Below are 26,488 nucleotides of genomic sequence, written 5' to 3'. Positions count from 1 at the left end.
GAGGAACTGGTATAACAGAAAAGTACTCTGGACACAGTCCTGACTTCAAGTTCAAGCGTGACCCCTCACGGGCTAGTGACCTTGTGCAAGTTGCAACCTTAGTGTCCTCGTTTGTCAAATGCGAACCAAACTCCTTGGGGCTTTGGTGGGGACCAAGTGAGACAGCGCGTGCTAAGGGCTTATATAGTGCCTGTCACGTTGTAGATACTCAATAAATAGCAACTACTTTCGTGATGCTCAAGAAATGCTGATGATAATAGCTCAAACCTAAGACACAAAACAGAAGTTAGAAAGGAGAAATGCAGAAGCTTCAGGGGGAAATAAAAAGAAGGTCTCTCAACCCAGTATCTAATTAGTGCAAACATTGTTCTATTATGCAGCCTTCCTTGATACTAATTATTATATAGCTGTTTTGTGTGTACATAGCTAATGAGCCTCTGAGCACGGAATTCACCAAGGGAGATGGAAGCAGACACACAGCACGAAGTAAACTCTACAAATACTTATAGTTCCTAGTCCTCACATCTGTCCCAGCAATTAGAAACAAAAATTCTTTAACAAGGATGGGAGTAAAACACCCAGGTGACTCTTCTTCCAGGTGAGTGTCCTGTGCTTTAACTGTGATTTTTCTGTACATCTTTCAGCAGCCAATGAATGAATGATGTGTTCTAGTGAGCCAGACCAGGACGGTTTAGTTGGACACATCATTCGTTCATCAAGTCAGTACTATATGTTGAGCTCCTCTCAGGGACTAGGGACATGAGATGTAGTAACTTGCAAAGGGGAATGGGTTGTGGCTCCTGACCTCAGGAGGCTGAGGGTGGGGCAAGGCAGGCGCGCACTCCGGGCAGAGGCAGGGGTGAGCGAGTGTCTCATCAGAGGAGCCGGCCCCCGGGAGAAAAGGTAGCGACTCAAGGCTCGGAAGGGCGGTCCGGCAAGTTCTCATATTGATCTCTTTTCTAATCCTTGAACAAAACAAGCTCTTTTTGGCCTCAGGACTTTGAACTTCCCCTCGTTTCATTTAGAACATTAGTATGGCTAGCTGCTCTATGTCTTCAAGTCCAAGTTCAAAAGTTACCTCTCAAAGGAGCTTTCCCCAGTTACTCTATCTAACTTAGCCCCCTTCCCTTTTGGTCACTCTGACACTTGGCTCTTTAGATTTTACTCTAATATGTAGTTCTAATTGTAATTAGTAGTTATTTATTTTGGTCACTATTATCTACCCACCACCACCACTAGAACATAGCAGTAAGAGGGAAGGAAACTTGTTTAATATCAGTAGCACCTAACATACAACCTTTACCACTGTCGGCTCTTAATAGATTTTATAAATAAGTGAATAAACTGGAAACAATGCCAAAAGACAGCATGCTGCTCTCTTTCATAGCCTCTGTATTCTGAGCAGCACGTTGGGATTTATCCTCCTGTTTCTCCTATTGCACTATAGGTCCATATAGGTCATTGATTTATCCCTGGTGCTACCTCTTGCCTCTAGAACCCACTCCATAAATACTTGCTCAATGAACGAGCTGGGTTTTACAGAAACTTTTAACAAGAAAGTTGCAGAATTCGATTTTCTCACTTCAAGAACAGTATCATGGATGGGCAATAAAACAGACATTCAAAGATTTCCACAAGCAGAATAAAAAAGAAATGAAAACCTTGAGGCCAAACTGAATAAGAGTGTTTCCCTCTGATTAAAAAGAACAAAAAAATCCCCATAAGATGCCCCAGGCTGCCTCTTTCTGGTCAAATGCAAGGGCAGCAGCCATCAACCCCATCAGGGGTCTTAGAGGGGAGGGAGCCCATTCCAGGCTGGCCTACAGTGGGATTCTGTGCATTCACCTCTTTCAACACAGTTAAAAGTCTCTCAGCCTAGCAAAGCTCATCCACAGAGGGTTGCATGCTCATTCCCAAGGGATGTCAGAGCCCAGAAAATAGAAAGAAATGTTGGGGAGCATCTTTTATCTTTCTTCTAACTAACAAAAGAATCTACTTAGCGGGAGAGAATCGAGAATGCTGGGAATATCACTCCATGACCCCCTTTCCCATTTAATGATCAGTTGCTAAACGCTGTGTCCTGCACACAGCTGAATCTCACACTTAAATGGTTGCTGTCCTTTTGATCTTTAAAGATGAATTGCCAAACCCGAGAGGTTTAGGAAATCATCCAAAAAGAGAGAGCAGCGACATGGCAAAACTTTTAGAAATAGCTGGGAAGAAATAAAAGGAATTAGGGTTATCGAGAGCAGGGAAGTTTAACAAGGACTTGGTACCAGCAGAGCATGAACTGGTGGACAGACAGCAAGAGGGATGTTACCACTGTTGCCTGGACCCCCTGAGACACTGACATCCATCCATGTGCTTCTCCCTCTGTCTACCCCAGAAGCCATTTGCGAACACCCTTCTGTCAGGCAAGCTTGGAAGCAGATGTATGCCAAGCTGGCCTGTCAGTATCAAAAGGAGTTTCACGATACTTCACAATATTTATGTATCTTGTTTATAACGCAACTAATAATTTCCAGGTCAATGATAACTCAAGATTCTAGAACGGTCCAAGATGATCATTAGGCTATATCATTTGTGGCACCTGGGAAAATCTCAGTTCATCTAGGTGCCTTCCACACAAGCCCCCACCTTGGCCTCATCGTTGACTCTGCACTCTGGTGATAGCTACGAGCAGCCCGCTTCCCTGGGCTGCACTTGCCCCCACAGCCAGGACTGCCTGGGGGACCACAGCTTCCCCACAGAAGGGCCCAGCCCGGCAGTGCCGTTCAGCTCGGCCATCTTCTAATTCTACGGTGAGTCCATCCTCCAAGGGGACCACTGAGAAACACTTTGGGCTTGGAGAACAGTTATTTGCCCTCCAAAGGGTTCTCTGCTCTGATCTTTGATATAGCGCTGTCAGCCCAGACTGGCCACAGCTCAATTATTCCTGTGCATTATTTTCAAACTGAAAAGACTGAAATGACTCAACAAAGAATGACTGGTGGTTCCAAGAAGGAAAGACCTAACTCTCTCTACAGTTGGGTACTCAACTGGTCCAATAGGATGACTCAGGGCAGGTTGCTCTCCAAGAAATGTCATCAATGCCTCTTCTAGCCCGACAGGAGAGAGGGGTAGGTCGGATGATATACTCCAACACATACTCCCTGAAGGATCACTCACTAAAGAGCAATTCAAAGCCCTTTCAAGCTTCTCTTCTCATATTTACAGTCAGAGTTTGGAAAGTTATAGACATTTCCCAGACCCTCTTACAACAGAATTTTATATGTGACCTACTTTCTACCATGCAGGCACTCTTAAATGAGTCTTAGAGGGAGAAGTGAACAAGTAGAAAATAAGGCCAAACTTGGGGACATTGGACATTTGGGCAAGAAAGGAGGTGGACGTGTCTGGTTTTAGGGGTACAGGGAAGGTGAAGTTTCCAGTGTCCAGTTCTTAGTATCATATGTGCTGAGCAGTGGGTAATTTCAGCAAGAGGGTGTCTGCTATATCAGTCACGGATGGTGTGATTAGACATTTCTCTTGAATCTCTTGCCTTCTCTGCAATATTGATGGATCCAAGTCAAATCCTCTGGCCCTTGTAGAGATTCTGTGAGCTATATAATACTCTTCAATCAACCCCTTTCTGCTTCACTAGCTAGAATAGATCTTGCTGTGGCTAAAAACTCGGACAGATACAGGATCTTCTTAATGAAAAATTTTAATTAATACTCTCAATCTCTTTTCCTAAGAAATTAAAATCTCAAGTGCCCACACAATTGCTCACCAATTTCTCCCTGCCAGATTCTGGCAGCAATTAAGCAAATTCCAGTTATAACCTTTCAGTCAATCAATGACCTTCCCCAGAGCAATCTGTCCCCATCCCCAGGAAAGCTACATTCCAATTTTGCATCTTTCAATTCTTATGTCTACGTTAGAATATCAATAGTCTCCCTTCTTCTGTGTATATTATATAGAAGTGAATGACTAAAACCTCTCTTCAGATTAAGTGGGATTTCAACACAAGAGAACCTTTAGATAAGGATTTCCAACCTGATATCTGGTATCACTGAAAGTGTGGACCAAGGCTAGAGAATAGAGTTTGTACAATATTGACACAGCCATAGGAAGGACCACTTCTTTACCTCAAAAGGTAATGCTGTTAGAATGGAGTGTAATGAATTTTAAGACAATTTTTAAGCAAAGCAAGTGGGATATTTAGTAATTTAGTAATTTCCCAAAGTTTAGATGGCAATTCTAGATATTAAGCACCTCCTCTCCCCAAGCACGTCTTTTTTTTTCTTTTCCAGTACTTTATTTTGTTTTATTTTAATTGGAGTATAATTGTTTTACAATGGTGTGTTAGTTTCTGCTGTACAATGAAATGAATCAGCTATACGTATACATATCTGCCCTCCCTCTTGGACCTCCCTCCCATTCCCCCCCGACCACGCCGTCCGTCTAGGTCATCACAGAGCACGGAGCTGAGCTCCCTGTGCTGTACGGCAGGTTCCCACTAGCTATCTATTTTACACATGGTAGTGTATTTATGTCAAAACTGATCTCCCAATTCATCCCACCCTCCCCCTCTCCCCCTGTGTCCATGCATCCGTTCTCTCCTCTCCCCAAGCAAGTCTTTTTAATCTTTTAGCCTTGTTAATAATCAAGTCACAACGATTATCCCGCAAGGCGGATGTTTTCCCATCTTTCCTCAATTTCATGCTGGGTTGTCACAGCCTTACCAACATCTTTATATTCCATTCTAAAATTTAAAGAGCATGTTTTTCACACTGAAAATCATGCAGTTTGCATATTGATCCACTACCATTTCCCAAAACAAGAGGCCAGTAACCAAGCAAAAGAGTTTTATAAAAAAAAAAAAAAAAAAAAAAAAAAAAAAAAAAAAAACAGACAAAAAAATCCCAGAACCTGATGATGTGTCTCATGAGAAGGATAATGATGTGTGGGGAAAAAAAGGTACATTCTAGTGACTGGGTTTAAAAAGGCAGAATAATGATGTCAAAAGAGAACAAAGCCTGGAACTGATTCTGCTACTCAACAATAGGGGGACTTGGATGAGTCACTGATTTTTTTTTGTCCTCGTCTGTTACATGAGGGTCCCATCAATCACAGGCAAGGTCCCCAGAAGCTCTACCACGTAATGAGTCTAGGAATTGAGATTTATCTAATACTACCAGAGTTTCATGAGTTTGTAAAACCTAGTGGCAGCACGGTGCGATTGAAAAGGCAGTGGGCCTTCTGAGTCAGTCTGACTTTGAATTTGAATCCTGGTTTCAACACTTACAAGCTGTGAAACCTCGGGCAAGTTGCTTAACCTCTCTGAGCCTGTGTTTTCTTATATATAAAGTAGGATAAATAAAATGCACTACATAGTGTTGCTTTGAAGCTTAAATTAAGCTTCAAGTTAAATTAAAAGGAACGAAATTGGGTCATTTGTAGAGACATGGATGGACCTCAAGACTGGCCTTCAGAGTGAAGTAAGTCAGAAAGAGAAAAACAGATATCATATATTAACGCATATATGTGGAATCTAGAAAAATGGTACAGATGAACCGGTTTGCAAGGAAGAAATAGAGACACAGATGTAAAGAACAAACGTATGGACACCAAGGGGGAAAGGGGGGGTGGGATGAACTGGGAGATTGGGATTGACATATATGCACTAAGACGTATAAAATAGATACCTAATGAGAACCTGCTGTATAGCAGAGAACTCCACTTCGCTGTGCAGTAGAAACGAACACAACATTGTAAAACAACTATATCCCAATAAAAAAAATAATAAAATAAAATAAATTAAATGATGAGGAGTGCCTATGACAGTGCCCGAGTCAAAATTAGTGGGTCCCCTACTTTCCCTCTGTCTTTTTCATGTGCTGAGATAAAATAGGAGAAAGCATTGATGACTTATTCTTTCCTGAATAAAGGAAGAAACTAATTTATTATTGTATAACTTTGAGAAAAATTTGCTTAAATGACTTCTTTACTACAGCTTCCACCAGTCTTTGGTGGATCTAGTGTACGAAACCTTTTCCTCCTCTTTTAGCATTTATTTATTTTCCAAATATTTATTCAGCACTTAACTATGTGCTGCTCCATGTTCGAAGCAAAAGGGATACAGTGGAGAACAAAATAGACCAGGTCCCCATCCTCCTGAAACTTATGTTCTGGGAGATGTCTTTCATAACAGTTTTAGAAATAATGTTCTAGAAGTTGTCTTCTTCCATTTGGGCGTCATCCTGCACATCGGTATTGGGCTTTACAAACCTCACCTTCTCCTATTTCAAAGGAAAATAAACTCATGGAGGTTACCTTATACTCATATGAGATTAAGTGAGAAATCCGCAGGGTATAAAAGAGAACGTGAATTTAGAGTCAACCGAATGTGGACTCTGTCATTTATTAGAGATGTAACCCTGGGCAAATATTGAATAAATTAACCAGGGCTCCTCAGTTTCCTTCATACCACTATTTACTACTTGCAAGAATATATAGAATTTTTATGAGATAATATATGTAAAACACTTAAAGCAAGGCGTGAGATTAGAAACAGAACAATACTAATCATAATAGAGATTCCATCTTATTACTTGTTTTTCCATTGATCAGAAATAAAGGAGCTATCTTAAGTGCAGAAGTTCACACAGGGAAAGCTGTAATATCCATTCATGATTATTTGAGAAAAATGGTATAAATATATATGGCACCCACACATGCCACTTGTTACATTTTACTTAAACTAGGAAACATATGTCATGGAAAAAGTGAGTGAATCCCACTAAGAAGATCTTCTATCTGACGTGTCTCCCTAGCTCAACTCGTAGGATAAGATTATTCTTTGTGCAGAGTTCCTGGTGCCAAAACAGGATTCATGGAACCCTCCATTGTTGAGAGGGAAAAGGTTAGTTTTAACAAAGGTATGTTATGCACAAAAAGAAGATTACGTTTTAATGACCTACGAAATGCATAACTGGTAATGTTGTGAAATACAGATCTCAGAGTAATTCCATTTTCAATTAATTATCTACCTTAATTTTTGACATAAAAAATTACAGACTGTCTACACACTTGAAATATTTTTACCACTATTTTTCAAGCCTGAATCAGACTTTTAACCTGCATTACATATCACTAAATGGGAAATGTAAAAAGTGAACTATTCACCAGTCCAATTAAAAAGGAGCCTCACTTAATGTATTTATCAAATATCCTGAAGAGTCTTTTTTAATCACGTTCCCATTTTGTCCGATATACTCCAGACTTTTCAACATTCTCCATATTCACCCAGCCCCACCATCGTCCACCACCTACTTAATCATGGTCCCAGTTTTTTCCTCCCCATCCGTCAAGCTGCAGTTTCTCTCACCACAGGAGAGAACAAGGATGGCATGTGTGCTTCTCTCTCTCTCTCTGTGTGTGTGTGTGTGTGTGTGTGTGTGTCTATGTGTCTATGGATTTCACACTAGAGCAGTAAGTCTCAGTTTTAGTTGATACTGAATTCTCCTAAAGAACATTTTAATTTTCAAAATGACTGATGCTGATTTAGTTGGTCGGGGTTATACTTTGGGTACCGGGACTTTTATAAGTTCCCACAGAAAATTGTGTGTGCAGCCCAGGTTGAGAACCACTGGATTGGAACATAGAGACGTCTTCAATCCCTTTTCTTTTCCCACTCTATATGTATGCTGAAGATTTTGGTTCTCTGACTAGGTTAGAAATCAATTACTTTGAAAACTGTATCTGTTAGTTCTTCCAGTTTGGGGACTATCTCACTGAACAGATAAGGCCACTGATTTCCATTAGATCTGTGTAGTTGTCTCCAGATGACTGACATTTGTACAGTTGGCACACGAACTCAGTGCACTGACCCTAGCCCCACGTCATACCTTCCAAACATGCACTACAGCCAGCAGAGGCTTCCATGCTCTGGAAAGAGCAGCCTGAATCCTAGGCATTCACCTGCAGGTCCACCCTGCTTCTAGCCATCCTGAAGTTGGAGGCAGCCATTTCTATGGACCACCTCAGCGAGGCTAAAAGAATGAGGCCTGTGAAAGGGGTCCTTCCTGACCATCAGCGGCAAGTCAGCCAATCCTCCCCAGTTTCTGGGGATATTCTTATATTCATTTATTATGGATTTCATGTTCATTTTTCTGAGTTTCTCCTTATAATTAATCTAGCCAGGATGAATTTTCAGGTTCATTTTAGAATCAAAAATGAGCAAAGTCCAAGGAGATATTCTAATGCAGAGTTGACTGAGGCCCACTGTATTCATTTGCTAGGGCTGCCATACACCGAACCAAAGAGTACGTGGCTTAAATAATAGAAATTGATTTTCTCACAGTTCTGGAGCCTAGAAGTCCAAAATTGAGATGTCAGCAGGGCTGATTTCTTCTGAGGCCTTGCTCATTGGCTTGTAGATGGCTGTCTTCTCCCTGTGTCTTCACATGGTCTTCCTTGTATGTCCGTCTGTGTCCTAATCTCCTCTTCTTATATGCCAGTCACATTGGAATAGGCCCACCCATATGACTTCATTTAACTCTAATCTCTTTAAAGGCTCTATCTCCACATACAGTCACATTCCAAGGGGCTGTGTGTTAGGACTTCAACATTTGAATTTGGGGGGAAATAACTCAGCCCAGACAACAATGAAATAAAAGAGTTTAACACCTCTTTGTCTTTCCTCAGCTGGGATTCTATTTGTATGAAACCATGGCCATGATATTTGGTTTGGTTTACTTTCTCCAGCATGAGAGCAGAGTCTGACTTTCTGGGAATGGATAGAAAGATAGCTCTACATAATTCTGAAATTCCATGATAAATGTAGTTGGTAAGCTAATCTAACTAAACAAATATAAAGGCTCTGAAAAAAGTATTAGAAATACAGAACCTATCAAGTTATGTGGTAGAAAAAGGAAAAATGTAAAATAATTTAACTGATTTCATGAAAACTATATATGTTGATAATCTAGGAGAGACTTGATTTTTAATTTCCAGCCTCTTGATCTTTCTAAGTTTGTCCATACTTGTCAGGATGTAGTCCTGATTTAGGGCTTGAAATATATAGTCACCATGCAGCTGTCTTAATTGGCCTGTTTTGCTAAGTTGTTTATTTGTGTGAGGAGACTGTTCCTATCCCCCCATCTGTGCAGAGGACTTCAATCTGAATTCATCAATTGCCTGCTGAAAAGTACTTGTATGATGCTCAATATATGAGCTTTCTTCAATCCCTTTCTAAAGGTAACTCAGCCAAGATTTCCTTCTGGAAAATTTGAGTTTGCACATCTGAAGATCCTGCCTGAGTCCGTCAGTCCACTCAGATGAAAAGTATGGTTCAAAGGCAGGAACCTACCTTGAGGTTTGGGCTTAGTCAGTTTGCCACAGGGCTTGGAGATGGTGACTGTCTTCTGACAGTCGGCGTTGTGGAGGGCTCGCTTCAGGCTTCCGGTTCTGGTCTTCAAGGCTGTATTCAGGTCACATTCTCCCCAGGCCTGGAATTGGTATTTGCACTCCGCTAGAGGCAGGGTAGGACCAAACAGAAATCTGTGAGTTCCTCTTGGAGTGCCATGAAAATAGACACTTTTGTTAACTTTTCGTAGTGAGGTAATTGTAGGTTCACATGCAAGAAATAATACAGAGAGATCCCACATACCCTGCACCCCGTTTCCCTCAGTGGTGATATCCTGCGTAGCTGTAGTCCAATAGCACCACCAGGAAATTGACGTGGACACAGTCCGTAGACGTTATTTAGGTTTCCCCAGTTTCACCTGCACTCATTTGCGTATATGTACGTGTGCACATTTAGTCCTCTGTGACTTTATCACATGTGTAGGTAAGAGTGAGCACCCCCACCGTTAGTATTCAAACAACTTCTAACACAAGGGTCCCTCGGGTTATCCTTTTACAGTCAGAACTCAGCTTCCTTCTTCCTTTCGTACCTCCTTAACCCTTGGCAATTACTAATCTGTTCTCCACCTCTGTAATTGTGTCATTTTATGAACGTTATGTAAATGGAATCATACCGTATGTAATCTTTTGAGACTGGCTTGTTTTGCTCAGCAAAAGTTCCTGAAGGTCCATCCAAGTTGTATGAACCAATAGTCTATTCCTTTCATTGGTGAGGAATCCGCCATGGTATGGATGTACCCTAGTTTGTTTAACCATTCACCAGTTGAAAGAGGTCTGGGTCATTCTCAACTTTTGGTAACCGCTAAAGCTGCTATGTACATTCATGTATAGGTTTTTATAAGAACATAAATTTCCATTTCTCTAGGATGAATGCCTAAGAGTGAAACCACTGCATTGTATAGTAAACACAAGTTCAGTTTTGTGAAAAACCGCCGTACTCCTTTCCAGGGTGGCTCTACTAGTCTGTCTTCCCACCACCAATGTATGAGTGATCCAGTTTCTCTGCATCCTCGCCAGCAATTTATGTGATTTCTAATTTTAGCCATTCTGATAGGTGTGTAGTATATAGTGATGTCTCTTGGTTTTCATTTTTATTTTCCTAATGGAGAAAAGATGTTGAACTTCTTTTCAGGTGTTTATTTGCCACCTATATATCCTCTTCAGTAAAATGTTTGTTCATGTCTTTTGCCCACTTTCTAATTGGATTGTTAGTTTTGAGAGCTCTTTATATATTCTAGGTATAAGACCTTTAAGACACACTTTTTAGGACATTTTGCACGTAGTTCTTTAGGGTACCCATATACAATTCAAGATCAAATGTATCTGAATTTCACCATGCCTTTACAGAATTTACCTCCATTCCTAAAAAGTTATAACCCCAAAGGTTATAGAGAATGAAAAAGATATAGTGCGTGTATTCATTATCCGTCTCCATTGATCAATAGGCCAAAGCACATTTCTGTAAACCAGTGAGAATATTTGGGGCACTATTCTCAGCACTATGGCTGAGAAAGACAAGGAATCTAGAAAGTGAAAAAACAGGCAATTTGGGTGTTCAGTGGTGGGTTTAAAGTTGGAAGTGTGAAAGATTCCTTCTCAAATAAGGAGATGAGGTCAGCATGAAACTGGCAATCGTCAATGAGAGAAAATCTGTGAAAAGTGGCTCATAGCAGCCCTGCTGGATCTGGTAAGTAAATCTCTGAAACAGTGTGGGGAGTGGGGAGGGAACAAAAGAGAGAGAGGGCCTGCAAGTAACAGAAAGAGATCTGGAGGAGGAGGAGAATAAGTAAGAAAAGAGGAAGGGAAGATCAAAGGAATCTAGAAATAGAAGAAGGAAAGAGAACACTGGTAGGAGGGATCAAGGGCATATTTTCTGTCCGTTTTGGTAAGATGGTGGCCTCAGTCGGGGACTATTCTGGCACGCCCACCGAAAGGAAACATGCAGCAATATCTGGAGATATTTTCAGTTGGTGCAGTTGGTGAGGTGGGGAGTGCCACAAGACACTAGTGGGTAGAAGTCAGAGATGCAGTTAATTATCCTACAATGCACAGGACAGCCCTCCCTCCAGGACAAAAAACTGTCTGGCCCCAAATTCTGCTAGAACGGAAAATGAGGAACCTGGGGTTAGGCAAGATGCTTGGCTATTTTGCATCTGATATAATAAACTTGTTAAAATAATAAATAGAGTCAACCTCAGAAAGACGCTTGATGGAAGACTGACAGAATTATCTCAGGGTGGAAAATTAAATCAATAGGACAGAAGGGATGAGATTTACCTCCAAATTGCTTTTTCCAGTTGCAGGGGATCTTACATCTCTGGGTCTTCATGGTTTGTTTACACTCAGCTCCGGTCCGGGTGCCCTCCCGGGTGCCCAGCCCACAGTCCCCACTGGTGGGCACACACACACTCCACTGCCATTCGCCACAGTCGGACTTCTTCACTTTCTTTTCTGAAAGGGAGGAAGGAAAAACAATCAATGTCCAGAAAACTCTTTAACTGCTAGATATAACCAAGTTAATTCCTGAGCTCCATAATTGCATGGTTGCGCTTTTAACCTGTATCTTCAGTGTCCAGTAAAGAGTAGGATCTCGATAGGTGTTAGCTGAATGGCTGAATCAACCAGTGACCAAGAGAATGGAGAAAGAAACCTAAGGAGCTAGAACTAATATTCATTTAACTCTTATTATGTGCCAGGGACTGTGCGAAGTGATTTACTGACATCTCCTTTTAGAAGCAAACATTTCTGAAAAAGAGAAGATGATCAAAGTCAGTTAAACCTAAAAAATGAGAAACTATCCTTTGAGAAGTAACAGTTGTCAGATTAGCCATTTCAATGCATGTCAATATTCCTTTCTCTGTATTATAGATGGAATAGCATAAGTTAAATGTGGTGGACCACAGATGTAATAGACTCTCAGCTCCACAGCCTCCTTATGACGTTGGGAGTGACACAGAAAAGGTGCTTTATCCTCTCTAAGCTTCAGTTTCCTCCTTTGTAAATATGAGATAAAAAAAAAGAAAAAAACTTGCTTGCAGGACTCTTTTTGAGGAAGAGTGTCAACATAAGTAAAACACTTGATTGCTGGTCAATTTTCTGTATGTTGTAGCTGTCAATATGATCATTATTATTTCAGTCAATAGTTAATGATCACCACCTATACTTCAGGATTTAGAGTGGGAGGTGGAATCAGAGGGGCTGTCACTTAGGTTCCTCTAAATACTTGTAAGGAAGGAAGGTGGGAAGAAAGGAAGAATGAAAAAGAGGGAGGGAGGGAAGGAGAAAAGACAAAAATCAGGTAGTTGGATTAGATGGATGTTAATCAATGAAGAGTTTTGTGTTACCATATTGCTTACCTGGTTTCTCTTTCTTTCCTGCTTCAGCAGTATCCACAGCTGCTAAAATGAAGATAAATGCCAGGAAGGCAGCCGCAAATTTTCGACGCTGCTGCAGGTACTGTTGAGTCTGCATTCTAGGAATAAACAGAGAAACAGAAGGAGACGGTGTCAACCTAAGTAACTATAGTCATCCTTATAACTCCTGACAATTGCCAAAAACAACCATGGTGTTGTAGCCCATGTGGATAATCTGAATGGACACAATGAATGGATTACCTGTGCAAGTATATGTTTGCTGTTATCTTCAGATGCATCAGTAATGACCAACACCTCAGTTTTTTTTTTATCGTTTCCATCATCATGATTATCTTATCATTATAGTTCTATTATTCATTGATCCACTGAAGAGTAAAGCCCAAAACAGAAGAAGAGCTAGCACACCTTCGATCTATAGCAAAAACACTTCTAAACTCACATGTGCTGAAAATCCACTAAATTCTAGGATGGAATGAAGAGTTTACACTTACTCATAATTTGAAATTCTCCACATTTGATATGAATAAAAATCCCAGGATAACATTCGGAAGACTCCCTTAGAACTTAAAGTCATTTGTGACAGCCTAGTGTCAGTATGATTGCCTTGCTAAGCAAACTTGCGAAGTCTCAGTTCAAGCCCCAGGACAGCCCACTTTTGAAGCTACACCAAGTCACTGGCTGCAGCAACTCACCTGGCAGTCATTTATCTCTATCTGGTATGTTCATGGTGTTTTATACTTCATATAAAAATGACAGTAATAACATATGGTCACTAACTCTGAGAATTTTTCTTCCAGAAGTATAGATTGTTTACATAATTTTACATTCTCATGAATGTAAACAATAAAACGTCACACGTATAAGGGATTGAGATCACTCTATTCTGCAATTTGCTTTTCCTCATTCAAACACATCTATGAAATGATATCCTTGTCCGTGAATTTTTCCCCCTTTCTGTGACATTGGAAATGCTATCCCTTATTAGTGTTTTTTTAATTGATGACTCTAGATTCCATTGTATGGATGAAGCATATTTCGTCTATCAGTTAAAGTTAGTATTTTGGTCATTTGGTCCTTTCAATGAATCTTACATCCTAAATAGCTACTCAGCATCTCCATTACTTTCTAAAATCTAAAATTAGGTGTTTTGTTCTTCCTCTTAAAGCTCAATTTTTATAACTATACTTCACTGATGGTCAGACAGAAGAGTTCCTACTGATGCTGAGACTTTTCCTATGACTCTCATTGGACATGAACTATATGAGAAGCCAGTCTGGATGTACTGGTTGGCAAGTCTTCTCAGAGTTGAGTACCCTGGTGCATCTACACTACCATACATATATCACTTAGCCATGCGTCATTTACAATTATTAGGTGTAATGTGAACCAAGGTGAAGGTCTTCTGTTGTTTTCTCCAAAGGCTGTCCAAGAACATACTCTCAGTGACTAACCACTTTGGAGGCGGAAACTTTTCATTTGAACTTTCTTAAAGGGTAAGTTAACTTTTAAATTCAGAACTTTAAAATTTTAATGTATTTCTTTCCACGTTGGAATACACATTTATGTTTCACAATTACCTTCGAATACCTGAAACATTTAGTTTGTGAATTAGATGAGAATTCAGAAATTTCCATCATGAAAGCACAGCTCTTGAGAGAACCTTCTGACCAAGCAACGGAGAGATGCTTGCAGAGCCTTGTAAAGAAAGGTCACTGAGGAAACATGGCCACTTGGCAGAAGCAGAAAGAACTCTTCCATAAATAACACACACACACACACACACAGTTATTAATAGAAAGGTGCTATTGCTGGCTATTTTAACCTCAGCATTTCTAGTTTGACATTGCTAAGTTCTTACTTTTATAATTATTTTCAAAAAGCTTTCTCTCAATCAAGTTAAATTCACTTAATTTCAAGAAAAAAAAAATCTCACATGTGCCAGAATTTCCTGACCAAAAATTTCTTTTGAGTCATAGAATGGTCTGTTAAACAAGTGATCTCAACTATAGTGGGAGCAGAGAGGAAGGAAGGAAAGAGGATTTGGGATGAGTGTTGGAGAGTTGGTGGAACGGAAGTGCACTCTAGTCTATGTTATTTCTCCTATTGATTCAGAAAAATTCGGAATCTTAATTAGTGAGCAAACAGTTAATTTCAGCTTTTAGACATTCTAAAGAAAAATGCATGCAATTCCATGTGTACAGGGAAAATGTGTAAAGTATGTGATAAGCAATAGGTGTGAGTTGGAGAACCTTCTCAACCTCTTTTCCCTTCCCTCCTGTTTTGCCTACCATTCTGCTTAAGCCTCTATTTTGATAGCTTAAGATTTTTCTGGGTAGAGCAAATGAAAAAATGGTTATTTAAAAGAAGAGAGTAAGGGAGTTTAGAAAAGAGATGACTCAGATTATCCAAAAGCCCAAGTAGCATGCTGGTGCCATGGTACCTTGGTAAAAACTTGGGTAATTAAATATGTGTAGATAACAGTTTCCCTTGCTTCTGGTATTTGCATACTTGATTGTTTATTTGTCCTTAGCGTCAAGCAAAGGCAAAAGCATCTGTATATGGTTTAACCCTGCCTTCTATCCAACAGATGCTAGATGAGCAGGAGGCAAGAACATTGACCTTAAGGAAGTGGTCAGGATCATGACTTATTTTTCACACGGAGGGAAATAAAACAGTGGCAGAATAAGCCTTGCTAAGTCAGCTCAGTTCTTTTGAATAATTTACTTATTTTCACCCCCTCCTACTGCCATCTTGTGTTGTACTTGCTCTGACAGATTTAATTTCATAGGGTGTAATGGTTAAGTTGAAGACTACCCTAGATGTCTGTTGTCTGGAAATTATTGTTGAGTTATCTCAATAACTAATAAGTATGAAGTTCAAAGTTTCCCCTGCGTTGGTTTCTGAAACCAACTCAGGGGAAAAGTGTTAATTTATTAAATCCTGGTCACTTCTATAGAGAAATCGCTGATGAAAAGGAAAAGAGAGCTCTCCTTTCCTTTAGCATTTTAATAAGATCTAGAATTTTTAAAGATGATTAACATCTTGTGTAAACATAAAACAAGAATGCTGGAATCTGTCTCTTAGTGATCTGTTTGGAATGTCTAATATAGGATTTGAAGGCAGAAGTTTTGGCTTAAACTTCAGCTCCACCATATAATTTTTGGAATGTTCTTGGGCAAATCACAACCATTTGAACCGCTGTTTTGACATCTACAAAGTGGGTTTGATTATAACAACAACTTGAGAGGTTTATTGTGAAAATGCAAGATGTAGACACAGAGCTAACCCAGAATATCAAGAAATATATTATTAGTTGTTGAATAAAGTTAATTCACCCCTACAATCATATTACTTACTAAAAGGAAGTACTTCTTTTTATTAAGACATAACAAGCATGACACTTTAAGCCATCTAATATCTAAAATCAAAAGATAAAAATTTTTAAAAACAAAAAAAGAGACAGAGATATGATTTAAGAGCAACTAAAGATTTGTTCAGCTTTCTAAGGATACAAATTTGTTCAGCCTTTTGACTTCTTAAAAAGTTAAAAAAAACTCAAGGACCTTCATCCCCACTATTTCTTTGGAGTTCACTGAAGTAAAGAGACTCCATGTTGAGAATCAGGGAAACTGTTGATGTAATTTAACATGTATGAAATGAAAAAAAAAAAAAAATCTAGCTTTGCAACTGCATGTTATGCCTCTTGTGTGGTGAAGCTATTCTACTGCCCTCTTTATTTCAAGTACCCAGGATAGGGCCCCAGCACTTAGTTGCTACTCAGTAAAATTTTTGCCAGCAAAAATTATTGCCAAAACATGGTATCAAACCGAGGAATTAATATTCATGCTAAAATGATGTCTCAGCCCTTTGTCTATACCATGGGATATAAAATTCACTGAAGAAATTGGGCTGGAAACAACCAGAATCTAAAGCAGTTTCATACACAGGAATAGTCAGTGAATGATTTGCAATGCTTCTGCATCGTATATGACACATCATCAGACTTTTCTAGATATTTTGTGATCTACCTGCCTAAATTTCTGTGAAAAAGTAATTTTTTTTCCTTTTTATAGGTTACTTTTCTTTATTTTCACCAACTCTTCTTCAAGTCGTAATCCTCACATTGATTTATTTTCAAATGGTTTGGTCATTGCCTTAGATTCCTAAAGTCTCATATAAATAGCCATTATGTTTACAATGGAATCTTTTGCTAAATCAGACCTTCACTTTGACCTTGTTAAGTTTATTTAAACACTAGGTCTTGAAAAGAATGTGTCCCAAGCACTTGTGTGCATGATGACCTCAGGTACACTCTGCTCACACCCCAGAAATGAGTTCAACAGTGTTCCACCTTTGATTTTAACTAAGTGCATTATCAATTAGATGGATAAAGAAGGCCATTCGCTTAATTTTGTATAACTCAATAAAACCAGGCAACTTTAAGGCTGAAATATTTTCATGGCATGGTGGCACCTGCTGGAAAAATGTGATATTTGAAGACATCTTCTTTAGACATCTATTCACCGATTTTTAGAGCACCTACTAAGGGCCAGGTGTATGCTGGGCATGGGAACATGATAAAAGAATATGAGTCAGCCCTCCCCCTAAAAGAGTTCTGTCTAACTGGGAGAAAAGGGAGAGAAATGATTCACTATGGTAAATATCATGAAAAGTTTATACACATAGTGCTAGCTCAGTACATAGGCTCAAGTGATAATTTTGCTTAGCAAGGTTGAGTGAGGTAGAGGGCTGGGTATATTTTACCTTTTTTTTTTTTTTTTTTTTTTAATAGTTGAAGTCTTCTAAATAAAGAAAAGAGAGAAGGAAGGGAAATTCAGGCAGAAAGGACCAAATAAGTGAATATGTGGAGATGATGTTTATGATACATTCAGTGACAGAATGTGATTAGAATAGAGTGTACAGTAGCATGTAACAGTGGGTGGACCTCAAAAGGAGAAAGATAAAATGAGTTAAACCTGGGAGCTGTGAGGGAGGAAGATAGACAGAGTTATTAACTGGTCTGGAGAAGTGAAGCAAGGGAAGGTCAGGGAGGGAGGAAAAGGGTGCATGTTGTATAAATGTGACTAAAACCCTAAATTACCACCAAAGGGGCAGCCACCATACTCAACAGTTCATCCAGATATCATAGTACCTTTTGGCTTTGTTTTTATTTTTGTTTATCAGTTTTGTGGCTGTTCTATGTACTTTGGTTCATTTTGGGGTGTTTATTACCAAAGTACTATAATTGGAGTCAAGAATGAGCTCCAAGACTCAAAAACTTCATACTCAAAAAAAAAAAGTTCAGGGCTTCCCTGGTGGCGCAGTGGTTGAGAATCCGCCTGCCGATGCAGGGGACACGGGTTCGTGCCCCAGTCCGGGAAGATCCCACATGCCGCGGAGCGGCTGGGCCCGTGAGCCATGGCCGCTGAGCCTGCGCGTCCGGAGCCTGTGCTCCGCAGCGGGAGAGGCCACAACAGTGAGAGGCCCGCGTACCACAAAAAAAAAAAAAAAAAAAAGTTCATACACACACACATTTAGAAACCCCTTCTGATTTTCATTAGAAAAATAAAGTTGGGCTAAAGCAGTGATTTTTAGAGCACCAGTGTTTCCAGGAAGAGGTCAAAGGCTGCTGCCCGGCATTAAAGGATCCTGAAAATGTGTGTTGAAAGCCACCCTTCTGTGCCCATAGCTCCCACCCTTATCTCAGCTTCAGCTGTAGCAGCTCCTCTTTAACTACTGTCCTTAGTGGCTTCCTTATAAGTTTTCATTTGTCAAGAAAGAAAAATGTATTTAAAAGTCACTGGTCTGGCCAATCTTAAGATCCACCCAGTAGGGGATGTGATGGTACAAAACAGTATTTTTTCAAAAGGTAGAAATGGGAAAATGTCTCAAGTAGGTGATGTAAATATGAAATATATTTGAGTATGCAAAATGCCTTGCTTGTGGTAGCAAAAATAGGAATTTTACAAGTGTGTATTTTAACTATTCCATACCTTACTGTAAAGTTGGACGTGATTATGTCCTCTTATCAGAGATCAAACACACAGTATAACAAGTATGATTACAAATATGAGGAAAATATGTCAGAAAATCATAAGGCATTAAAAACAAAATTTTTAATACTGTGGCAAGAGAAGGGCCTTTGGAGTCAGCCAGATTTCTTCCATATAAGCTTCGTCACTTATTATATCTGTGATGTGGACAAAGCAGTCACTCCCTTTTACCCTCAGTATCCTCCTGTAAGAAAATTTAGAGTTTTATCATGCAGGCTCGTTGTTTGTTTAAAGATCACAATGAGAGGAGAGCTTCAAGATGGCAGAGGAGTAAGACGTGGAGATGACCTTCCTCCCCACAAATACAGCAGAAATACATCTACATGTGGAACAACTAACTCATACAGAACACCTACTGAATGCTGGCAGAAGACCTCAGACCTCCCCAAAGGCAAGAAACTCCCCCACGTACCTGGGTTGGGCAAAAGAAAAAAGAAAAAACAGAGACAAAAGAATAGGGATGGGACCTGCACCTCTAGGAGGGAACATGAAGGAGGAAAAGCTTCTACACACTAGGAAGCCCCTTCACTGGCAGAGACGAGTGGGTGGGAAGCTTCGGCGCCGCGGAGGAGAGCGCAGCAACAGGGGTGCGTAGGGCAAAGCGGAGAGATTCCCGCACGGAGGATCGGTGCCGACCTGCACTCACCAGCCCGAGAGGCTCGTCTGCTCACCCGCCGGGGCGGGCGGGGGCTGGGAGCTGAGGCTCGGGCTTCGGTCGGATCCCAGGGAAACGACTGGGGTTGGCGGCGTGAACACAGCCTGAAGGGGGCTAGTGCGCCACGGCTGGCCGGGAGGGAGTCCAGGAAAAAGCCTGGAGCTGCTGAAGACACAAGAGACGTTTTCTTGCCTCTTTGTTTCCTGGTGTGAGAGGAGAGGGGATTCAGAGCGCCGCTTAAAAGAGCTCCAGAGACAGTCGCGAGCCACGGTTATCAGCGTGGACCCCAGAGACGGTCATGAAACGCTAAGGCCGCTGCTGCCGCCACCAAGAAGCCTGTGTGCAAGCCCAGGTCACTCTCCACACCTCCCTTCCCGGGAGCCTGTGCAGCCCGCCACTGCCAGGGTCCCCTGATCCAGGGACAACTTCCCCGGGAGAACACACGGCGCGCCTCAGGCTGGTGCAACGTCATGCAAAGCCTCTGCCGCCGCCGCAGGCTCGCCCCGCATCCATACCCCTCCCTCCACCCGGCCTGCGTGAGCCAGAGCTCCCGAATCAGCTGCTCCTTTAACCCCATCCTGTCTGGGTGGGAATAGACTCCCTCAGGTGACCTACACGCAGAGGCAGGTCCAAATCCAAAGCTGAACTCCAGGAGCTGTGCGAACAAAGAAGAGAAAGGGAAATCCCTCCCAGCAGCCTCAGGAGCAGCGGATTAAATCTCCACAATCAACTTGATGTACCCTGCATCGGTGGAAAATCTGAATAGACAACGAATCATCCCAAATTGAGGAAGTGGACTTTGGGAGCAATGATATATACATTTTTTTTTCCTTTTTCTCTTTTTGTGAGTGTGTATCTGTATGCTTCTGTGTGTGATTTTTGTCTGTATAGCTTTGCTTTCACCATTTGTCCTAGGGTTCTTTCTGTCCCTTTTTTTTTTTTTTTTTTTAAGTATAGTTTTTAGCACTTGTTATCATTGGTGGATTTGCTTTTTGATTTGGTTGCTCTCTTTTTTTCCTTTTTCTTTATTACTTTTAAATTTTTTAATTTTTAATAATTACTTTTTATTTTAATAACTTTATTTTACTTTTTAATTTTTTTTCTTTCTTTCTTTCTTTTTTTTTTTTCCCTTTTCTTCTGAACCGTGTGGCTGACAGGGTCTTGGTGCTCCGGCTGGGTGTCAGGCCTGTGTCTCTGAGGTGGGAGAGGTGAGTTCAGCACATTGGTCCACCAGAGACCTCTCACCTCCACATAATATCAAACGGCAAAAACTCTCCCAAAGATATCCATCTCAATGCTAAGACCCAGCTCCACTCAACGGCCAGCAAGCTCCAGTGCTGGACACCCCATGCCAAACAACTAGCAAGAGAGGAACAAACCCTATCCATTAGCAGAGAGGCTGCCTGAAATCATACTAAGTTCACAGACACCCCAAAACACACACCCAGACACGGTCCTGCCCACCAGAAAGACAAGATCCAACCTCATCCACCAGAACACAGGCACTACTCCCATCCACCAGGAAGCCTACACAACCCACTGAACCAACCATAGCCACTGGGTGCAGACACCAAAAATAAATGGGAACTACGAACATGCACATTGCAAAAAGGAGACCCCAAACACAGTAAGTTAAGCAAAATGAGAAGACAGAGAAATATACAGCAGATGAAGGAACAAGATAAAAACCCACCAGAACAAACAAATGAAGACAAAATAGGCAGTCTACCTGAAAAAGAATTCAGAGTAATGATAGTAAAGATGATCCAAAATCTTGGAAATAGAATGCAGAAAATTCAAGAAATGTTTAACAAGGACGTAGAAGAACTACAGAGCAAACAAACAATGATGAACAACACAATAAATGAAATTTAAAAATCTCTAGAAGGAATCAATAGCAGAATAACTGAGGCAGAAGGACGGATAACTGACCTGGAAGATAAAATAGTGGAAATAAGTACTGCAGGGCAGAATAAAGAAAAAAGAATGAAAAGAAAGGAAGACAGTCTCAGAGACCTCTGGAACAACGTTAAACACACCAACATTCGAATTATAGGGATCCCAGAAGAAGAAGAGAAAAAGAAAGGGACTGAGAAAATATTTGAAGAGATTATAGTTGAAAACTTCCCTAGTATGTGAAAGGAAATAGTGAATCAAGTCCAGGAAGCACAGAGAGTCCCATACAGGATAAATCCAAGGAGAAACACGCCAAGACACATATTAATCAAATGATCAAAAAATAAATACAGGGCTTCCCTGGTGGCACAGTGGTTGAGAGTCCACCTGCCGATGCAGGGGTCACGGGTTCGTGCCCCGGTCCGGAAGATCCCACATGCCGCGGAGCGGCTGGGCCCGTGAGCCATGGCCACTGAGCCTATGCGTCTGGGGCCTGTGCTCCGCAACGGGAGAGGCCACAGCAGTGAGAGGCCCACATACCGCAAAAAAAAAAGAAAGTATTGTAAACCTACACATATGAATAATTGCATTAAATACAAATAGACGAAATGTATTAATCAAAAAACACAGATTGTCAAACTAAAGAAACAAGCAATAATGAACTGCATGCTATCTACAAAAGACACACTTTAAATATATATATATATATATATATATATATATATATTTTTTTAAGTTAAAAGTTAAAGGATGGGAAAAGTTATTCCACAAAACCAGTCATCATAAAAAAGCTAGTGTGGGGCTTCCCTGGTGGTGCAGTGGTTGAGAGTCTGCCTGCCGATGCAGGGGACACGGGTTCGTGCCCCGGTCCAGGAAGATCCCACATGCCGCGGAACGGCTGGGCCCGTGAGCCATGGCCGCTGAGCCTGTGCTCCGCAACAGGAGAGGCCTCAACAGCGAGAGGCCCGTGTACCGCAAAAAAAAAAAAAAAAAAAGCTAGTGTGGCTATAGTAGTAATAGTCAATGTAGACTTCAAGTTAGGAAGAATTAACAAAATAAAGAGAGATATTTCATAATTAGAAAAAGTATCTATTAATCTAGAAGGCCTAATACACATGGATTTATATATAATTAAATTTCAAAAGACATGAATTACTCACTGACAGAACTGAAAAAAGAAACAGACTAATCCAGAATCATAATCTAAGGTTTTAACTACTCTAATTGGTATAAATAGAAAAAAATTCAGTTATGAATGAACTTGACTTGATACCAAAACCTAACAAGGACATTACAAGAAACTATAGGCCAACACTCCTCATGAACATAAACATAAAGTTCTTTAAAAAATATTAGTAAATCAAATCCAGTAAATATTTTATAAAGCTAATAAATCATAACTAGTGGTGTTTATTCCAGGATGCAAGGCTGTTTTAACAGCTGAATGCCAATGTATTTCATTGCATTAGCAGAGTTACCAAAATAATGGAGAAAAGTCATGGGATTATTTCAACAGATGCCGTAAAAAACCTGAATCAAATCCAACACTGTTTCCTGATAAAATAATGATGCACTAAAATTAGAAAATTGTTGTAATAGTTTTGTTCTTCTTCTTCTTTTTATCAGGCATAAAAAAATTACCTAAGTATGTTCAGAGTCTTTAAGGAAAGCTTCCAGAGGAGACTAATTTTGAGTTTAATCTCAAATAACAGCTTAGTTTAGAGAAAGAAGAACATGCAGGCAAAGGCCTGCAGGTTTGAGTAACTGTGATATATTCCAGGAATCAATGATTAGTTAAAAATTGCTCAAGCAGCAGTGAGAAAAGTTGAGAAATAGAAAAGAAACTAAGAGATGGAAGAGACTAATCTTGATGTTTCTTGCTTGTTATATATAAGGGTCACATGAGAAATGCAATGATGTTTTACTTTAGGAAATACAGAGCTATGAAGAATTTTGAGAGAAGGAGGATCATGACCAGCTGTGAATCTGAGAGAGCACTCGGCAATCGGTAAGCAGAGTGAATGGAGGATGTGGGCCTAGACTCAGGGAGGCTTAGACAAGGGCAGTTGACATAATCCAGGTGAGACACTGAGAAGACTTACACTGTGACACTGGAAAGGGGATAGAGAGAAGACCAAAAAGAGTTATTTAAGGGATAAAATTTATTGGACTTATCACATTAATTGAATGTACTATGGAAGGAGAAATCTAGGACATCTCCCAGATTCTAATCTTCAATCCGGAGGTAGGTGCCAACATAGACAATATGGTTTTAAACAGATTCATAAGTAATACACACTCAGATCTATCCCAAGGACAGTATTCTCAACAACTGACATATATTAAATCTTAGAATATGTATAATAGATACTTATATATAATATAGTTAATATAGTATCTATTAATATATTAATTCTCAGACATATGATTATTTAGGTTCTTTCACTAGCCTGACTTCAGATCAGTAAAAAAAAGAAAAGCTTAAAGATGTTAAATGACTTAGGTTAAGTAAGGAAAGGTAGCAAAGATCTGTCTGGATACATTGAGTTTGAGGTACCAATAGGATATCTGAGTTGAAAGAGATAGTAGTTATCGATCTAAGAGACCACAGAGTAAGAAGACACAGAGTAAGAACTGAAGACGTACACAAGACGTGAGAATTCTAATTCTTACATAAGTGAATCGGGGGCAGCAACAGAGCAGTAAGAGGCAAGCAAAGGAAGTTGAATCATGGAAACCAAGCAAACAGGAAGTTTCGAGAAGTAAGAAATGATGAACACGGTCAAATTCTAGAGATAGGTGCCTATGGGAATTAGCAATAAGGAATCACTGGTAACACCGAGGTATATTTTAGCAAAATTGTGAAGTTAAAAAAAAGCACATAGCTGCTTCTGAAACAATCATTAAGTTAACATTAGTTTAGAGACTGTTTCTTGGCCAGTGGGTATCTGTGTGACTCGGCTGAGTTATTATGTTAGAAGAGCCTAATAAATAGTCAATGTGACATAACGAAAGGCCCTGAGAACTGCCGCAGTGTAAGGAAAAGACTCTGTCCAAGAGTCAAGGGACCAAGTGCCTGCTCAGGGAACTGCTATGACTCAAAAGGCCGGCAAAGACAATGACTTGTGTCAGAAATAGAATCCCATGGGACTCTTTCAGGTAATTTGGAAAGCACTCCTCTAAGGACAGCAGCAGCAGCATCACCTGGGAGCTTGTTAGAAATGCAGACTGTCAAGTCCCACCCCAGACCTTCTGAACTAGAATACTCATTCGAACAAGGTCAAGATCCCCAGGTGATATGGAAAATTTGAAAACACTTCTTCTAACCATAATTTCTTTAGGGATAAAAAATTTAAATATTTGCTTACTATTTGATTACTTATTTAAATTATTTATGGTCCAATTTCTTCCAATAATTTTAAGGTACCTTTTAAAATATATACATTCTAGAAAGATGAAAAAATAAAAGTATAGAAAAAGGCAAAGGGAAAATAAGAGTAGGGAAAGATAATAGCCATCATGGATTAAAGGCTTTGGTCTGTGCTAAAAGCTTCATCTTTTATCCTCTCAACAACATTAGAAAAAAGTCAATATTATTTCAGTTTTACAGGTGAATAAAACATAAGTTAAAGGATCTAGGTAACTTGCCCAAGATCACAAAGTATTAGAAGCAGAGTTTGTAAGTCAACTATATTTCAATTTAAAAAAAAATAGAATTTGAACTTAGACTAGTTAAAACCAAATTAGGTCTGTGCTCTTAACCACAAAGTTGAATAGAGCGGTTAAAATACAAAATGCCCATGATGTACTCTTTTATACTTACTAACAATTTACCAACATTTGGTTTTATACTTTCTAGAAGCTGATGTGGAGAGAGAATACAAGAACCACATCCGTTTTTAATTCTCTGCCCATCACAATGCTATTTGTGCAGTAGAGGAGAGAGCTAGCACTACTTTTCTGAGGAGCTATATACATCCTTGTAAAAATGTGAATTATGTAAAATCTCTAGATTACATTTTCTCACTTTGCAGGAATTCTTGAATATACTTAGTGACAGTCTAAAAATGAATGACTTGAGGGCAAATAATTTCTAAAAGCAAAATTACAAATAATTTTACCCCCCAAAATGTGTGTGTATGGAAATAGATAGATGTAGATATAGATACAAAACACCTGCAAAGATATTAGAAATCCTTGTCCTTGGTATAGGTACCAAAGTGGATGGAGCTGCCTGACTTCAGAGCTCCTAGTTTTCTCCTCTGTCTGTAGTTTAGGGCCTATGCTAGGTTAGGATGGAACAGGAAAGATCAAAGAACCTGAAGGTTACCCTCTCTACACACCCACCCCGAGCCCATGAGTGATTTAAAATCCCTTCTTACACAGTTCCCACACTGCTAGGAAGTGTCCAGATGGGTACTAAGACACCTGAGGTAAAGATGTGATGTATGTTTTCTTGGTTTCGTTTGCAAAGGCTGGGTTATTAATGCCTGGTTCCATACTAGAACAAAGCGCTAGAATAATGAAACAATTGCCCAGGAAGCCACTTGGATTGGAGTTAGCCTCTGCTTCAAGAACGGAAGAGCTGAAACTTGCCAGCTTTGATTTGCACGCCTTTCAGCTACTATTTCCAGCCAATTCAGTTCATACAACTCCAGCTTTCATTTAGAGCTGAGCTCATTGACTAAAAAAATAAAGAAGAATGGAAAAAAAAAAAACAACAAGAAAAGAAATCAAGGAAAGGCTTAATTGATTATGCAGAGTGTTGCTTTGGGAAAGAGGAAAATCTTGTTAGAAGCCTAGCAAACTCACTTCATTAGGGACCTAGTGACATCTTCCAAAACCAGAACATTACATCAGGTTAGTTTAAAACATCAAGTGACCTTGTAGTTTGGAAGAGATACCTCACCCCCATTCATTCTGTCTGCCTCATTCTTTGCATTCTTCATCATATTTTATCAACAGTGAAAAGTCTGCTACTAAAAAACATGCTAGAAACATTAAAACCAGGTGTTGTGATTCTGCTCCCTCGCCTTGTCCTCTAAAAGCCCACTTTCTGTTTCTGCTTACATGGTTATTTTCACCTCACTTCCACATCC

The 26,488-nt window shown here is 40.0% G+C and overlaps 1 protein-coding gene across 2 annotated transcripts in view; it reads right to left on the bottom strand.

Annotated features, from left to right (window-relative positions):
- PTN (pleiotrophin) overlaps positions 1-26,488 on the bottom strand; it is a 93,755-nt gene that overhangs the window by 11,374 nt on the left and 55,893 nt on the right. For both annotated transcript variants that reach the window (XM_067042070.1, XM_067042071.1), the window contains exons 2-4: positions 12,768-12,883; positions 11,689-11,862; positions 9,356-9,517 (exon numbers count right to left, since the gene is read on the bottom strand). In XM_067042070.1, the coding sequence (XP_066898171.1) occupies positions 9,356-9,517; positions 11,689-11,862; positions 12,768-12,882 (451 nt within the window). In that variant the 5' untranslated portion in view covers position 12,883. The remainder of the gene's footprint in view (positions 1-9,355; positions 9,518-11,688; positions 11,863-12,767; positions 12,884-26,488) is intronic.

Source organism: Kogia breviceps, chromosome 9 (genome assembly GCF_026419965.1).
Source record: "Kogia breviceps isolate mKogBre1 chromosome 9, mKogBre1 haplotype 1, whole genome shotgun sequence".
NCBI classification, from domain to species: Eukaryota; Metazoa; Chordata; class Mammalia; order Artiodactyla; family Physeteridae; genus Kogia; species Kogia breviceps.
Note: the sequence above shows the minus strand (reverse complement) of the source record. Positions and strands in the feature narration are given on the sequence as shown.